At 32.1% G+C, this 17371-nt stretch overlaps 2 protein-coding genes across 3 annotated transcripts; one reads left to right on the top strand and one right to left on the bottom strand.

The window, feature by feature from the left end:
* The first annotated feature begins 610 nt into the window (after positions 1-610).
* Positions 611-5902, top strand: LOC107410805 (cell division control protein 6 homolog B). 2 transcript variants are annotated; one of them, XM_048467970.2, is made up of 17 exons: positions 611-936; positions 1032-1134; positions 1239-1459; positions 1576-1650; positions 1725-1834; positions 2020-2126; positions 2216-2275; positions 2409-2482; positions 2702-2752; positions 2865-2914; positions 3719-3854; positions 4086-4175; positions 4511-4573; positions 4663-4758; positions 4843-4932; positions 5070-5185; positions 5536-5902. In XM_048467970.2, exons 1-16 carry the CDS (start codon positions 712-714, stop codon positions 5100-5102), a joined length of 1584 nt encoding a protein of 527 aa, XP_048323927.2. In that variant the 5' UTR covers positions 611-711; the 3' UTR covers positions 5103-5185; positions 5536-5902. The 2 variants fall into 2 exon arrangements, with proteins under 2 accessions (XP_048323927.2, XP_048323926.2); XM_048467969.2 differs by having other exon boundaries at positions 5529-5902.
* An 8270-nt stretch (positions 5903-14172) lies between these two features.
* LOC107410763 (large ribosomal subunit protein uL10) lies at positions 14173-17155 on the bottom strand. The gene is made up of 5 exons (XM_048467976.2): positions 16790-17155; positions 16024-16092; positions 15137-15235; positions 14676-15068; positions 14173-14566 (listed from the first exon to the last, which is right to left on the bottom strand). Exons 1-5 carry the CDS (start codon positions 17045-17047, stop codon positions 14423-14425), a joined length of 963 nt encoding a protein of 320 aa, XP_048323933.2. The 5' UTR covers positions 17048-17155; the 3' UTR covers positions 14173-14422.
* Between the last annotated feature and the right edge of the window lie 216 nt (positions 17156-17371).

Here is a 17371-nt window from a genome sequence, read left to right as displayed (position 1 = left end):
ATGCAGGGAAAATCGCCAAATGCAACGAATAGTGAACTTTATAAATCTGAAAAACCCTTAAACACAAATATAACGGTCATAATTCCACTTGTTTTTTTTTCTTTTTATTTAATTGGAACAGAGATCTATAATTAAAAGAATTGTCTCCCTTCAAATTTAACATATCTGAATCGAATCATCCATGTGTATTTGATTTAAATAATCCAAATGCCTTCATAACAACTTTATAATTTATGGAGATAAATTTAAAACCTTGAAAATATCACTAAATATTTTATACCATTATCACTTTTAACTTATTAAATTTCCGATCATATATGGTAACTTTTTCTCTTTTCATATTACGTATAGCAAGGTGATAATGAATACGATTTTCTTTAAAAAAAAAAAAAAAACAATTATATTATTATTATTATTCTTATTTTTAAACACAACATGCGCGGAGTGAACAGTTAAAAGACAGCGGTGAACGAGTGAAATATATGTTCCCGCTCGCAGAATTATATGCACGAGTGTTTGAAACTTACCCAGGCCTGGCGCGAAAATGAAAATGTTACGGTTACTCTTTCCCGCTCTAAAGCCCAGCGCTCGCTCTATGGTCTTTCATACCCTTTTTAATATAAATCTGCTCTCAAAAGCCCCTCTCCTTCCTTCCCTCCCAAACTACTCAAAGGCCAAAACCTACATTTCTCCATCAAATCTCTCTCAACCATGCCTGCCATCGTCAATCGCAAGCCTTCTCTGCTCGCTGTTTCCGCCGATTACGACGGCGTTGTGGCTGTCCAACTGGACAAGATCGGCGACGACTTCCGATCCAACCCCCTTTCTACTCCTCAGAAGCGGACGCTCAGATCCAACTCCACTCCCATCTCCACGCCGGTCAAATGGAAGTCGCCTCGCCGATCTGTCAATGCCAGCCCTAACTGTCCTCCGAATGTGAGTTTTTCTTTTTCTCTGCGTGTTCACTCTAAATCGGATTTCGATATGCTAAATTGCGTTGCCGTTTTTAATCTTTTTGTAATTACTTGTAGGCAATTGAGAGAGACGTAGATGGTAGGCTTCCGAAAATCAGCAAATCGCTGGTGAAGAAATTGGCGGATAATTTTGCGGTCAAGCCGAATTGGAATCCGAGAGGTAAGCTTCAGTTTAAGCATTTTGATTTTATTATTTTTTAAATTCCGTGGTTTCAGTATGATGAAAATGTGGGAATTTATATTTTAGTTTGATTGAATATGTAGATGCTGAGCAAATGAGGGCGGTGAAGGAGGCTTTGCACTTGTCCACTTCGCCTCCGGTTGTGGTGTGTCGAGAAGAGGAGCAAAATAAGGTTTTGGAGTTCTGCAAGTTGTGCATTAAACAAGAGAAAGCTGGTAGTTTATATGTATGTGGCTGTCCTGGGACCGGAAAAACTTTGTCAATGGAAAAAGTCAGACGGCTTCTGGTTGATTGGACAAGAGAGGTGGGATCTCTTCTTTTTTTTTTGGCCCATATTTGTTTCTATAGCATGAAATAGAAAAAAAAAAAAGAAAAAAGAAAAAAAGAAACTAACATTTTGATTATTATCTTCACTACCAGAATGGATTGCAGCAACCAGATCTATTAGTCCTAAATTGTACTTCTCTCACAAACACTAGTGACATTTTTAGCAAGGTAATGATACTTAAAACTTCATTATAATGTTCATCACATAAGCACATGTGCTTGACTGCAGTTTGCGTTTGCAGATACTTAGTAAAAGCCAGTCGCAGAAGAGAAGTACTGGCACTACCTCACCTTTGAAACTTCTCCAGAACATTTATTCTCAGAAACCACAGGAATCTAGCCGGAATATGACGTAAGCAGCTTATCCTCTGTGTACCCAAACACTGCAATGTTCACAAACACATGCACTTAGTTGCCCTTTTATATATGAGTCGTGTGGTTAAAATATCTATAGGTTTTGATTTTACCTTTAACAATTTGTATGTTATAATTTGTTGAGATTGTCTCAAACCAACCAAGTGCTTTCAATTTTATCAGGCTGATAGTAGCTGATGAGTTGGATTATTTAATTACCAAAGATCGAGCGGTGCTTCATGATCTTTTTATGCTTACAACATTGCCATTCTCCAGATGTGTACTCATAGGTACTATTTACTTGCCTAATATTAGGATCTGTTGTTTAATGTTAATGTTTTGCCAATGTCAGATTTTCATCTCATTGTTGCTTTTGCAGGAGTAGCAAATGCCATAGACCTAGCTGATCGTTTTCTTCCAAAACTGAAGTCTCTAAACTGTGAGTTGAATATTGCTCTTGTTGATTATGTTATAGTGAATACTCTTTATTCTGCGGCCAAAATAATTAGCTTCGGTGCATGTTAAGTAATGAACTTAGTACTTCTGCCATACTAATTGCTTTATTTATCTAGGCAAACCCATGGTTATAACTTTTCGGGCGTACTCGAAAGATCAGATCCTCAAGATTCTTGAAGAAAGGCTAATGGTAAGAGTATTGTTTAGTCCATTCGATATTATTTCTTATTTGTAATGAATTATCATTGCTGTTAAAAATTTTTCAGAGTTTCCCTTTCTTTTTCTTTTTCTTTTTGGTAGATTATCGAAAAATATGGTTATATTGAAAAAGTAATAAACACAAAAATTGTAATGGAGAAATATAAATTCAGTGTTGATTGAGTGGTAACATTATGCTCTTTTCCAACAGTCACTACCTTACGTGGTCTTTCAAAAAATTGCCCTGGAGCTTTGTGCCAGAGTAAGTATACCCTGAACCCAAATTAATTCTGATAAATTGTATTTTTAGCATCTGAATGCAAAATTAGTCTATTTTGAGAAAAAGGCTGAATGGGTATGTAAAAAAATGGCAGAAAGTTGCTGCTGAATCTGGTGATATGCGAAAAGCACTTAATGTTTGCAGGTCAGTATTTTATCATTATTGTTTTATTATCTTGGTTATAGAACTGGGCTAATTGTAAACACATTTCAGAATTTGGTGTAAGTCTAATTCAGAATTGTTAATTAATTTGACTAGTTATTGGTCTTGCAGTTGTTAAGAATGCTAAAGTAGCTTTTCAAACTTCCATTTATGAGTAATATGTTAATCAGCAGATGGCTGAATGATCTTAATGGTCTTTTTCAATTCACACTATGATAATTTAGTATTCAGATGTAACTATCAGCACGTCATTTTGTGGCAAGTTCCTGCAAGGTTCTGTTAAGTTGCTTGATATTCTCCTTGTCCTCTCTTTCTCTCTCTCTCTCTCTGTCCAATTTTTTATTATGCCAAGCTTGATGGAGCTTAGCATGGGTTTAACAAAACATTCTACCTCTCTCTCTCTCTCTCACACACAAGATTTTATCATTGGATGCACTCCCTTTGTCCTATGCAAGCAAATAAAATTTGTGGGGACAATTAGGAAATTTCAGTCATTTTTATATCTTGCTTAGATGTTTAAAAGTTCAAATAAGGCCTACCCAAGCCTCAAGTACAGATTCGCTCAAATTTAGTTGCAACACGATTACTTTGAATTGATTCTCATTTACAAATTTTAAGAAAATTATAAATTTTAAGAAAAACACCTTACTAATACTTATATGAGCTTGGCTCAAGAAACTCTAGCCACCTGTTAGAAACCTAGCAGAAAAGACATGGTGTTTAATTGTCAAAATTTGGTTTTATTGGTTTACTGTGATACATAATTCAAGTTTTAATATCCTCCAGGAGTGCAATTGAGATGCTAGAGGCAGAGTTAAGAGAATCACCTAACTACCTCAGTTTGTCACCAGTAGAGAAAGCAGTAATTGGGCAACAGACTGCTCCAGCTCCTGATGTCCTGGAAAAAAGGGAAATTGATGTTGTAAGTGGCTACTTTTGGGGTTATATTATTTACTCTGAGCTTAAATACTAGATCTTTGCTTACCACACCTTTCAAATTGTATGGTTTCTTTCTTCATGCAACATTAGCATGCAGTCTTGATCTTACAAAAACTGATGAGAAGATAAACTATAATGGCTGTAATGTATTCCACAATAGTCTTATTTCCTTTTTTCAATCTGTTTTTCCTTAAAGTTCTGTAACTGGTTGCAGGTGAGGATTGATCACATGGTCGTTGCTTTGTCAAAGACATACAGATCCCCAGTAGTGGACACCATACAATCTCTTCCACAACATCAACAGGTAAGATTTTGCTACTGAAAATTCCAGTATGGCGAGTTATTTGGTAAATTGTTGTGTTGGATCTTAAGCTGTGAGGCTCATAGTATTTGGATTAATAGAAATAAATTCCTTGGAAGTTTAAGAAGATTAGCAGCACTGGAAGGAAAATAAACTTTTTTAAGGTAGTTATTACATAACAGATTGGGCGCTCGTACCAGGAAAGTTGGGTGGATCTCATTGCTTATGAATGATTTTGACTGCGTTGCATGTTCACCCGCTAATACCATATTAGATTGTGATCCTTGTGTTTAACTCCATTACTTTCACATCAATAATTTCTACCTGTTTCACTGTAGATTATACTTTGCTCTGCTGTCAAACTATTCCGTGGAGGAAAGAAAGACACCACAATAGGAGAGGTGCGTTTCCTTACGTTCATTTAATAGAGCGAAAGCCTCTTGCCAATGGTAATCACCTTTCAGTTACTGAACTTGTGAAGTGCATGCAGCTGAATAAATGTTACACAGACATCTGCAAATCAACATTAATCCCACCGGTTGGAGTTTTGGAACTTTCAAGCATGTGTAAAGTTCTGAATGACCAGGTAGGCCATAGAAATTTTTAAAGTTAGGTTTAATTTTGAAAAATCGGGGTAAAAGGGATACTAAGGCGCAATCGAAAAATGCAGGGACTTCTCAAACTAGGTCAATCCCGAGAGGAAAAGTTTAAAAGAGTGGCATTGAAAATAGACGAAGAAGACGTCACTTTTGCATTGCAGGTGGGGATGCCACATCTACCCTCTTAAATATTCTGTTGTCTGCATTCATTATTCTCTTACTTGTCTAGTTTTATTTGCTTCTCATGGTGCCAACTTTTTGTTTTATGTTATTTCTTATTGACCTATTTGTGGTACAGGGAATCCGTTTCTTCCGGAGTTGTCTCCAGTAGTTCTCGTCAAATTACCTTCATACTTAGTTATTCAAATAGGTGGTTTCTGTTTTCTGGCTCTCCACTCGATCCAAAATTACAAGGTTAGGAACCTTGCCTTTCACAGTAATAAGTAAAATGAAAGTTGAGTTGGAATTTGCTTCGTTGTTTTTATTTCATGGAGATGACAATACATGCCAGTACAACAATCTTATTGAAACACATTACGAGAAAAAAATACACATTAGCTAAGATTGTTACTCGCTTACTAGAGTTTCATTTGATTAAGAATATTAAATTAGACTAATCAAGATCTTTTAGGGCTTGTCGATATATATAGCTGTGTCATTTGCTTTCAAGACAAAAGAGTTCATAGCTAGGAATTGAATTTTACCATTTAATTCTTTATTTCTTTCGTGGAATGACCAAAATAAAGGAATTTTGTAGTTTGTAGGGATGCAGATACCAAGGCTTTCGTAAGAAACGACCAGAATCTAGATCGGTCACCCAGCTTTAGCTGTGAACAAGTCGACTCGAACTCATTTACGCAAGTTTTTCTCGTTGGGAAGCCATTATTCGTGGCAGTTTGGAATAAAGATCATCAGCGCCCTTTTTATTCCTCAAGGGTGTACCCCCCCCCCCCCCCCCCCCCCCAAAAAAAAAAAAAAAAATGAAAGAAACAAAGTTGAAAGAAGAAAGTCAATATAGTTACATTGACCTTGCTACATTTTCAAATGTATGTAATTCTTGTTACATTTTCAAATGTATGTAATTCATTCTTGATACAATTAATAAAAAATTAATTTCCTTAATTTTTTTAATTCGCTAAACTATATCCTTAGTAAAAGAGGCGACATTTCATTATGAAAATTGCTAAAATTTCCAAAGACAATGGATAAAAAAAAAAAAAAAAAAAAGGGATGGCTTAAATGGACATGTGGAGTGATATTTTATTTATTTATTTATTTTTAAGGATGCGCAACCTATATATTATTTTTCAACAAACAAATATTAATTTAAAAGTATCTATCGTCATAAACTAATATTTAAAGCATTTATAAATATTAGAAAAAAGGAAGAATATCGGCCATTGATTTATTTATTGCCACGTTTAATTAGATGATAAAAAGATTGGCAAAGGTTAGATTAAGAGAAGATCCGGACCCTCCTAAATAGCAAAGATGCACACGGTAAGCCCTTGAATATGCTCGCCAAAGGAAGATCTTGACCTTACCTGGTACTCATAATTTCCAAATTAGTTAACATAATTTTTGAGCATGTCACTTGGACTATCAAAGCATGAACCCCTATCATTTTAGCAAACCTAGAATGAGAAAATTGACTATAAAGAAACATTCTTTTTTGTATCCATATTTTTTTTAGATCATTGAGGCGATTGTGGTTAATTTCGTTTTGAAGTTGTATTATATGAATGTTAGAACTGTTTTTTTAGATGAAGTTTTTTTGTATTCAAACCTGTATAATATACATATAGTCCAACCAGTTGACTTCTGAACAGTGGAGAATAAAAATTTACTTTGTAAAATTAAAATGTCTTTATATGATCTTAAATAAGTCTCATGCAATGATATTTCAATTTTGATGAAGTTGTCATCTAAAATGGTTTTAGAAAGAATGCTGTTGATCTGTATATATGTTTGAGGGTTAGTAGAAACAATTTAATATTTATAAAATTATATGTTGAAAACATACTGTTAGCTTTCATTGATACTGATCTATTGACTAAGGTAAAACTGTTGTTGTGTAGCCATTTTGATATGAAGAATCATAAAGAGGTTTCATTGGTACTAGAAATAAAGATTCTTCAAGACAATGCTAATTGTGCATTGTAAATTGTCTTGGTTAAAGCCTATATTGATAAGATTGTTTAAAATTTTAATATGCCCAATATTCTCCTAATATGGTATTAATTATATTAATGATAAGCTTTTTAGGGATCTATCTCCTAAGAATAAGAGAGTGATAAAATGGACTAATAATAGTAGTTCAGTATTCTTTTGTATTTAGCATTTTATTATTCACTCAAGATAACACACCGTTAGATATTGTTTATGTTATGAATATGTTTTGATAAATGCTTGAGTAGTCCTGATTATATGTACTATGAAACAACCATTTTTTATTTTAAGATCAGTGTACCACTACTTTGATGCAGTGGAGTTTTGCAAGCTGATTATAATTGCTATATAGATAGATGTTTAAACATTTAATACCAGGAATGTTATTTATTATGGGAGTAGAAGCTATTTGATAATATAGTGTTTGACAAACATTTACAATTTTATTGACTGTAAAGGCAGAGTATATGATATATTTTGAGACTATGATACATGCTTTTAGGTGCGCTTTTGTAACATGGCCAATAATATTGTTGTGGAAATTCCACAGCTATATTACTTTGGTTGAAGTCTCATTTTGTTGTGTATATGCTTGTTACAACATGGTGACAGATCCACTAATAAAGGTTAGCTTATAGACTTATTTGAGGAGTATATGTCTCTGTATGAATATGTAGTAATCAAGACTGTTATTGCTTAGTGGAAGTTTTGTAATCTTCAATAATATCTATATTGTACGTAGTATACGATTAAGTATTGCCTTGTGAGCAATAAATATATAAATGAGGATCATTATAATGTGATGTTTGTTATGCATATTGTTGCCCTTTATACTTACAGGCTTGTTTAAGACTTTTAGTTTGTATATGTGTACGTTGATCCACAAATGCCATGGTGAATCCCTACTACTTAGTTTGAGTGTGTTGTTGTACTATATCGGTACGAAATATGCTTGAATAAAATGATATTGTGTATTGGAGAATTGCACATGCTAAGGCAAATATCTACTATCTAGATTGAGTTTATGGTATGTAAAGTACTCAGTTGAAATTGTATCTTATTTTTAGGAGATTTATTGAGAGATTCTCTACTATCTAATTTGGTATATTGTTGTGTCCTGTTGGCATGCTATATGCTTAGATAAAATGGTATTTTGATTTAGGAGATTCTATAGTAAGTGAGTTGTTATTTATGATGATTATGCAGTTCAAATGGGAGATTGTTAGATATTTTGTGTGGACTAGCTATAATCATGTAACTAACTTACAGTGCTTGTTTAAACAGCAATGAGGCTTACTTGTTTATTGACCTTTTTCAATAGAACCATTGACACACTTTCTGTAATACTTCAGTTGGTTCGTTGGACTAAAAAACCTATTCTTTCTAAAAGCCCAATTAACTTATTCATTGTTTTTATTATTATATTATTATTATTATTCATTATATTATATTATATTATATTATTTATTAATTATTTTGTATATATCTATATACATATAGATAAATTGGAAATAACAATAGTGATATTATATGATACACATATTAAGTGATTATGATTTTGAGGTGTTTACAATGCTTATTAGATGAAAACTTGAGGAAGAAAAGTTAGAAAACGGTGTGTCCATTAGGCACTGCTTTTGTCACTTAGTTTTCTGTTTTGCAGATCAAAGAATTATTTTATTCATGATTCAATAGCTGCATTTTAAAAATTTAGTAATTTAATTAAATATAATTCTGTAATTGTGTATAATCCTGAATTTATAGTACTGTAATTGATATATGTTTGGTAGTACTAACATGCTATACTTCTCGTCCAAAACCAACATGGTTTCCAACGTTAAATTCTGTATTCACTTGACCATATTCTTGTGGATTTGCAAGCACATTCACAGTTTCTATAGGGTTCCCAAGATTCACATTACCTGCTTTTTGGCCTCAAACATTGCCTTCAAATGGGAAATTAAGAATGTCTACAACACCTTCCTCCCTCAAATGGCATGAACCACTCCTAGTCATTGGCTCGAGATTTCCAATAGGAACTTCATGCTTTACTTCTCCTCCAACAGGGTTTCCAACATTAAATTCTGTATTTGCTTCGTGTGGGTTTGCAAGCACATTCACAGTGCTTCTTTTCCTGCTTCATGACCAAGAGTGTTTCCAAGATTCACATTTCTTGCTTCTTGGCCTCCAACGTTGCCTTCAGATGGGAAATTAAAGATGTTTACAACACCTTCCTCCCTCAAATGGCGTAAAACACTCCTAGTCATTGGCCTGAGGCTGGGAATAATTGCAGGCTTCTTAGTGGATGTTTTCCCTACAACTCCTCCAAGATGATCAATGATGTTGAATCTCATCATTATGGCCTTGGGGTTGGAGCTCCTGATCATCATTAGAACCACCATTACCATAATTGTTCACAGCTTTTGCTTCTTCTCCTTGTCCATAACCAAGAGGCTTTCGAAGATTCACATTCTTCGCTTCTTGGCCTCCAAATGCCTTTAGATGGAAAATTAAAGACGTCTATAACAACTCCCTTCCTCAAATGGCGTGAAACACTCCTAGCTATTGGCCTAAAGTTGTAAAGAATTGCAGGTATTTTGAAAGATGTTTTCCCTACAACTCCTCCAAGATGATGATGATGATGATGTTAAATCTCATTATCATGGCCTTGGGGTTGGAGCTGCTGATCATCAGAACCACCACTACAATAACTGTCCATAGCTTCTGCTTCTTTTCCTTCTCCATGACCAAGAGGGTTTTGAAAATTCACATATGCATGTATGTGCATATATATATATATATATATATGTCTGGTCATATGCCTTGAGCAATGGCTGCACTGGATATGAAAAAAATAAATGGGACATTGGGCATGCAGCTTTCTTCGAAAAAGACCACGATGGTATTATCTCTTCTTTGGAGACTTATACAGTTCTTTATACATATATATAGAGATTTTATGGTCAGGTCTAACCTGATAAAAAATGTGAAAAAATTATCAGCTATTAGATTTCAACTTATCCAATAAACTGTTCAGATATTTTCATGTGACACGTGAGAAAATTGCAATTTCAAAAAACTTTCCTTTAACATTTCTGCTTTAAAATATTATTTCTTTTCTCGCTCGTACAACTGTTTCACACATATTTTACCATTTTAAAATTTTTAAATAAAATCTACCATTTTTCAGTGTTTCAAAATTCTTAAATAAAATCCACTATCTCCACTATTATGGAAGCTTTAACGCTTTTGTAAATTTTAAATTTTTTTTATATTTTTATAAATATCAATCAAAATAATAAAATTCAAATTTAATAAAAAAATAAAAATTAAAAATTAATCGAAAATTATAAAATTATAAAATAAAAAAAAATTAAGGACCAAAACCAATGTCGTTGGCTTTGGTTTTTGTAAATTTTTTTAATTTTTATATTATTTTCTTTTTGTAATTATAAAAAAGTAAAATATTAATAAAAAGAAAAAAAAAAAAAAAAAAAGCAAAATCGACGCTTTGTGACTTAAAAAGCATTGGGTTTTACGTTGTAAATTTAAAAAAAAAAAAAAAATTCAACGCCCACGGTTTTGTTAGGTATCGAGTGACAGGCAAACAGATAGAGTAATTATGAACAAGGCCTATGAATAATAATAATATTATTATTATATAATAAATAGTACTTAGCATCATCACGGGCCTGGCTCAGAGGTTTGCCCAATCTTTTTAAAATCGATTGTGTTACTGTGTAACCATTATATGCCACGTGTCCAACTCCCTCTTCTCTAATTTCAGCTTTGGTCAAAATAATTACTGTCCCTTAATTACTTTCTTATCTTTTCAAATCATTTCTTTTTTTTTTTCTTACCTCATTATTTTAATTATTATTATCATTTTTTCATTATATCTTTTTTTTTCTTTCTTTTTAATTGGTCTTTAATTTATTTTTTGGTTAAGTTTAAGTTTTATTAATTTAAATATTATTTGTAAAAATATAAAAAAATTTTAAAAATTAAAAAAAAATTTAAAAAAAATTCAAAAGCTAACGCTTTTATAGTATAAAAATATTGTTTTTAGTCTTTCAATTTTTTTATTATTTTTTAATTTTATAATTTTCAATTGGTTCTTAATTTTTTTTATTAAATTTAAATTTTATCATTTTGAATGATACTTGTAAAAATATAAAAAAATTATAAAAAAATTAAAAAATAATAAAAAAGTTCAAAAAATTTACAAAAACCAAGGTTTTTACAATGTAAAAGCATTGGCTTTGCTCTCTCAATTTTTTTTTTGTTATTTTTCAATTGGTTCTCGATTTTTTTTAGTTAAGTTTGAATTTTATTATTTTAAATTGTACTTACAAAAATATAAAAAAATTAAAAAAAATTACGAAGGAATTTTAAAAAATTAAAAAATTTACAAATGCTTTTACAAAGCATTAGTTTTGGTCCCCTAATTTTATTTTATTTTTATCTTTTATTTTTGTAATTTTCAATTGGTTAACAATTTTTTATGTTATGTTTGAATTTTATTATTTTGAATAATGCTTGTAAAAATATAAAAAAAATTAAAAAATTACAAAGGAATTAAAAAAAAAAAGAAAATAATAAAAAAATTAAAAATATTTACAAAAGCCATCGTTAGCCAATGTTTTTATAATGTAAAAGCGTTGGTTTTGGTTCTTAATTTTTATTTTGGTTATATTTCAATTTTGTAATTTTTAATTGGTTTTTAATTTTTTTTGTTAAGTTTGAATTTTATTATTTTGAATGATATTTATAGAAATTTAACAAAATTAAAAGAATTACAAAGGAATTAAAAAAAGAAAATAACAAAAAAAATTTACAAAAGCCAACGCTTTTACATTGGTTTTGGCCCTCCTATTTTTTTTTTTTGGTTATCTTTTAATTTTGTAATTTATAATTGGTTTTTAATTTTTTTTTTGTTAAATTTGAATTTTATTATTTTGAATGATGCTTGTAAAAATTTTAAAAATTACAAAGGAATTAAAAAAATTTAAAAAAATTACAAAAGCGTTAAAGCTTCCACAACGGTGAGAGATTGTAGATTTTATTTGAAAATTTTGAAATGGTAAAGTCTGTGTGAAATGATAGTGAGAGAGGAAAATGAAATAATATTTTAAAACAAAAAGCTTGAAGGAAATTTTTTTAAAGTTGAAATTTTTTTACCATTTTGGTCTGATCAGACCTGACAATAGAATCTCTTTATATACATATATACTTTCACGTATTGAGCTTTTAAAATAATTATTTATTCTTCCTCTTTTTGTATGCATAATATCTAAACAATTATAAAATGTAGATTTGCATAACTTTGACAGCTCTTACCTACATTCCCTATAAATCCTTCCACGCACAGAAAGTAACTCGCATTTTTTTACTTTTTATTTTTTATTTTTTAGGTAGAACAGGGTAACCCACATTTTTTTAAGGTAGAACAGAGTAACTAACAATTTACTTTGCCTTTAGTTTCACAGATTTCCTCTATTAAATTCTAATTTTGGCTCTCGTATATAGTAATTGTTAGCTTGTGGTAGTTATATAACCTCTATTTTTTTTCAACTGCATGTCAACGAGTTATCATTGTTAACCTTAAGTAAGTTTCTGGATTCTCAGCTCTTAAACAGAGCTTGACTGTCAATATTCTTCAACATTGAGTGAATGATGATAAATGTATTTCACACTTTTTATTATTATTATTATTATTACAGATGAAGAGACAGAGTGGTGAGATGCTCAGGTAAATACTTTTTTTTTATATCCTGTTTTTGGTTTCTCAGATAGGAATCACTTTATTATGCTTTTAAACCTTAGTTATTGAGAATTGTGAGGGAACTTAAAAGGAAGTTGAAAAGTTTTGTCATCATCAAACGATCATAATTATACTGTGCCAAGCTCTGTTGTCCGGTCATCGTTATCACAGCAAGACCCTTTAAATGTTTGGTAACAACAGCATGACATTTTTATATCAATTTCTACTAAAAATTGTTTTTTGTTTTTATTGTTTGTTTGTTTGTTTTTTTTTCTTTCAATTCTATCAAATTGATTAGTTTCTGGTTATTTACGTTCATTGCAATTGGATTCTCTAACCCGCGTTATGTATTTTATTCAACTCTTCTCATTCAATGTTATGGTTTTCGTTTATCCAGAGTCTTCTTTTAAACAAACAAGGGCAATTAAAATTCTTAAATATTTTACTTCTCCCTGCCGGGTCCCAAGCTTCAAGCATGGCCTAAACTTCGATAACTGAATAAGTATTAGGAAATAATGAAACATATATAAAATAAAATTAAAATTAAAAAAAAAGAAGGAAAAATAAACAAAAAACTTTAAGATGACCGAGAATAAAAAATTACAAAAGAAGGTTTGGTAATGATGATTCTAAATCAATGGAAATTTTTTTCAGAGTCCAATCTTTAGAAAAATTGATGATTCTGGTCGTTGGGAATTTTTGAAGACGTCATGTTATTCTTTGAAAACATTACCCGTGGAGGCATTCGTAGTTCACGAACAAGCATTTGGTAGTTTCTTTACAAATTTGTGTATATAAATGTGTGCTTGATTTGTTTCTACTTTATGGTCTGTGCTATTACAATTATTTATATTGAGTATGCCACCATTAACATTTTTCCAAAAGGTTATCATCTCTCACTCCTGTAACAACGCAAGTATAAACCCCAAATCAAATACTTCAAAAAATTATTCCATGTCGAAGAAACCATTTAGTTTCAATTAGTCTTTGCCAAATTTGAAGGCGAATTTGCAGGCTTCCAGCCCAAATGACAGCCTGTTTATTCTTCTTCTGCGGCTAACATTGTGATGTCTGAGCCAATTTCGGAGTGGATTGGTTCATGATCAAAACAAGCACATAAACTAATATCAATGAAAAACTGATCCACCATGATCTCCTGTTTTTTTTTTTTTTTAAAGATTAATTTATCCAACACAAATTAGATTATAAAAAATAAAAAAATAAATAAATGAAAAACTCTTCGTGGAAACTCTTTTATCAATTAAGCGTTTTTTTTTTTTTTGGGTGAATCTTATCAATCAAGCATTGATTGGCTTTAAAAACCATGTTTCATATCAGAAATTCCAGCCTTGAATTTCTGCCAAACATCCTATTTTCAACTAACCAACAGCATTAACGTATTTTTTCTTTTGGTCTTAATAAGAACACTTTTGCAGCATCTTCGTAAATGCAATAACAGGAACAGTACTAAGACTAAATATATGCAGCCATATATATTCTTCTAATACTATTAAACAACTAGCATTAAAGTTTATAAACGCAAAATTAAGAATGCAAAAGTATAGCAACCAGATAACCATACTAGTAGAGTATTTTACTGGGTTCTTCCCGTAAAAAAGTTGAAATGACTTATATCCGAGGAAAATAATCCTAAATTTAACATAATAAACCCTTTTCATTTGTAGGTTATAACCTCAATGCTAGTGATAGCAGACAACTCAATCAAACAAACCAAAAATCATATCATCCTCCTCATCTTCGCCATCTTCACGCTGCTCTTCACCTCCACCATTTGTTTCTTCGTTCTCGTTTTTTCTCTCAGCAGCAACAGGAGCAACAGCAACTTGAAACTTGCTTGGATCCTGCAGTTTTAATTGTGCAGCAAAGTTAAAATCATTTTTTCAAAACAGCATTATTTAGAAGCAAATATACGGAATTCAAAAAAACCATACAGTATGTTAGAGAATCTACCTTTAAGTATTCCTTCACTGCCTCCGCCTGTGGGAAGGAGTATTCTGTAGTCACTGCAACAGCAAGAACATTCTTATATGCGTTGATGAACATGTGGGGTGCAGCAGCAAGTGTTGGGTATGAGAGGGCCGCGGACATTGCTGCAACCATGGAGATTCCAGCAGCAAATTTCCCAACAAGGTCATCTTCTGTAAGATCAAGAACCTGAGGGCTGAAGACCGACCCATTGTCATAAACAGATTGGACAATCAGACCGTAAGAGAATGGTCTTATCAAGAGCTTCGAAAGAAGGGCAGCCGCAGAGGATTCCACTTTGTCACCCTTCTTAATGAGCTCTACAGGGGTGATGATTTCGACAGTGCCTTTGTTGATCTTGGTTGGGATGTTGAGCGCCTGAAAATAAACTATGAGATTACTGCTAAAATACGCAAGTTGATGAGGAAAAAAGTTTGATGATGAACCTGGAAAAAGGAAGTCTGAGATGGATCAAGTCCAGTGTTTCCCGGGGGAACCACGACATCGGTTGGGGCAATAAGACCAACACGAGCTGGAGCTCCAACCTATTCAAGTTTGGAAACGCACGAAATACGATTTAGTGGTTATATGAGTAGTAAGAAGTAAGAACTATATTAACCTTTTAAAGCATAACAATTCAGACTTTCCAAACAATGCATTAGTGGACAGCTCAAAATATTGAATTAATAAGATGGATATAATAGCAATTTATTAATCATTTATGCAAATTGAACAGAAAGTTCTCAGCAATTTAACAAATTGGTAAATACATATATGCAAACTATTTGACATTAATCCAACTAACAATTGAACTTGCTATTCTTTATTTTTTCGTGGAACAATATTTATACCAATTATTGCCGTCGTTTGATCGGCCTCGAATTAATCTATGACTATCAAAGAAAAGTGTTCAATTGCTTTATGCTTCATATCATTCGAACATAAATGAAAATGATAATCTAATAACACTTAAAACTCAAGTTAATTTTAGTGCATAATCAAACACAAACACCTTTTTTCCCCCCTTATTCATAGCTTTTCAAGCAGAGACAATAGACTGAAAAGTATGGTGCAGCAAAAAGCTCAACAGCTGAATTTATAAAGTAACAACCAAGAAAGCATAAACTCTCTCATAAAATTATTTTGAAAACATGCTCGAAGTAAATTATTTTTCCTTCAACTTCATGAAAATTAAACTAACACATAACTAATTTAACCAACAACAAATAAACCAATGCAATAATCAGTCATTAATTATAAAAGGATTTAAGTCGCGGCAAACTCCAAATCATAAGGACAAAAGAAATATAGCACGCTAGCTTGATACTCGTACCTTATACTTGGCAACTTCGTCACTCACTTCCTTTAAATCACCCTTGGTGAAGATCAATCCCACGTTGCCCTAGTTTTGAAATGACCAAACGCATCAGAGCACCCAAACAGTACATGGATGTAACATATCAGTCAAAAAAAGTACAATCATTATTATAAACTCCATAAGTTGAAATTTCCACAGACCGAAATCATTTGTCTAGATTTGGGCCAAGAGGAAAATAATAAAATTATATAAAAAATTAAATTTCAATCCATAAACTTTGCAGTCCAATAAAACACCCATTCAATAATTTAACTTAAACCCAAATATAGCAATGTAATAGCAAGGTTAATGAAGTAAAAATCCAATTTCCAAATAAAACCGTCATGAGCGCCAAAACTATTCACTTAAATAAATTTTTTTCACACAATTTCTTAGGAACCAAGCAACATTTAGGACCAGATCAAAAGACTGGTTCATCAGAAAACAGACTGTACGGTGCACAATCTAGCCTATTTTTTCCTTTTGGATGGAGTTTTTTCAAAGTAAATTCAAATAAAAATAAAAGGGAAAAAAAAAAACCTATATGTCCGCCTTTATTTCTTAGTCAGAGGCTACGAAATAGATAAAAGACTTAAAAAAAAAAAAAAGAAGAAAAAAACTAGATTATTCCTGTGTTTTCTGATCTACCAAATAGTAACAAAATATACCCATAAAATATTACCCATTGCCAAAAAACAAATAAAACAATAATAATAATAATAATAATAATTTGAAGCCGTACAACAAGGAGAGGAATGAGATTTAGGACGGCTTTGTTGCCAGTGGTCTCAGCATGAATCCTAACAGAGCGCTTCATCATGGTGTTCTTGCCCATGAGCACAACCGAGTGACCCCGCAGACCTGTACGAATGTTCTGGAGCTGGTTGGAGCCAACGTTATCGGCACCGACGACCAGGATCTGAGAGTGCTCGCCGAGAAGTCGGCAGAGCTTCTGATCGTACTGGATCTTTTTCTCGGTACGGGAGGGTTTCACGGCCATTTTGCAAAAGGCTAAGACAACGAGAGGCAAAACCCTAGAGAGAGAGAGAGAGAATAAAAGAAAGAAGAGGGTTTCTAGGGCTTTTGCTCGAAATGGAAAACTCTGAACGAGTGGGGGATTCGGTTATATAGGAGCTGCATGCAATATATGTGTTTTCTTTGGAATCGTGCCGAGTTTTGGAAGTTTGTACTGGGTCGGGCTCCCCATGTTTGGCCCACAAGATCTTTGGTGGTCCAACTTCGAATCTGATTTTCCGCAAAATAATATATATTATTATGCTAATCTCATTTTTTAGCAATCTCACAAAAATAATATATATTATTT

This window comes from Ziziphus jujuba, chromosome 10, assembly GCF_031755915.1.
Source record: "Ziziphus jujuba cultivar Dongzao chromosome 10, ASM3175591v1".
Classification (NCBI taxonomy): Eukaryota; Viridiplantae; Streptophyta; class Magnoliopsida; order Rosales; family Rhamnaceae; genus Ziziphus; species Ziziphus jujuba.
Note: the sequence above shows the minus strand (reverse complement) of the source record. Positions and strands in the feature narration are given on the sequence as shown.

Excerpts from the sequence above, each read along its gene's own strand:
- LOC107410805 (XM_048467970.2), top strand. The coding sequence starts at position 712 with ATGCCTGCCATCGTCAATCGCAAGCCTTCTCTGCTCGCTGTTTCCGCC. Across the intron at positions 937-1,031 it reads GCCCTAACTGTCCTCCGAAT|GCAATTGAGAGAGACGTAGA; the intron begins GTGAGTTTTTCT and ends AATTACTTGTAG. Across the intron at positions 4,574-4,662 it reads AAGACACCACAATAGGAGAG|CTGAATAAATGTTACACAGA; the intron begins GTGCGTTTCCTT and ends AAGTGCATGCAG.
- LOC107410763 (XM_048467976.2), bottom strand. The coding sequence starts at position 17,047 with ATGGCCGTGAAACCCTCCCGTACCGAGAAAAAGATCCAGTACGATCAG. Across the intron at positions 15,236-16,023 it reads ACGAAGTTGCCAAGTATAAG|GTTGGAGCTCCAGCTCGTGT; the intron begins GTACGAGTATCA and ends AAACTTGAATAG. Across the intron at positions 14,567-14,675 it reads CAGTGAAGGAATACTTAAAG|GATCCAAGCAAGTTTCAAGT; the intron begins GTAGATTCTCTA and ends TTAAAACTGCAG.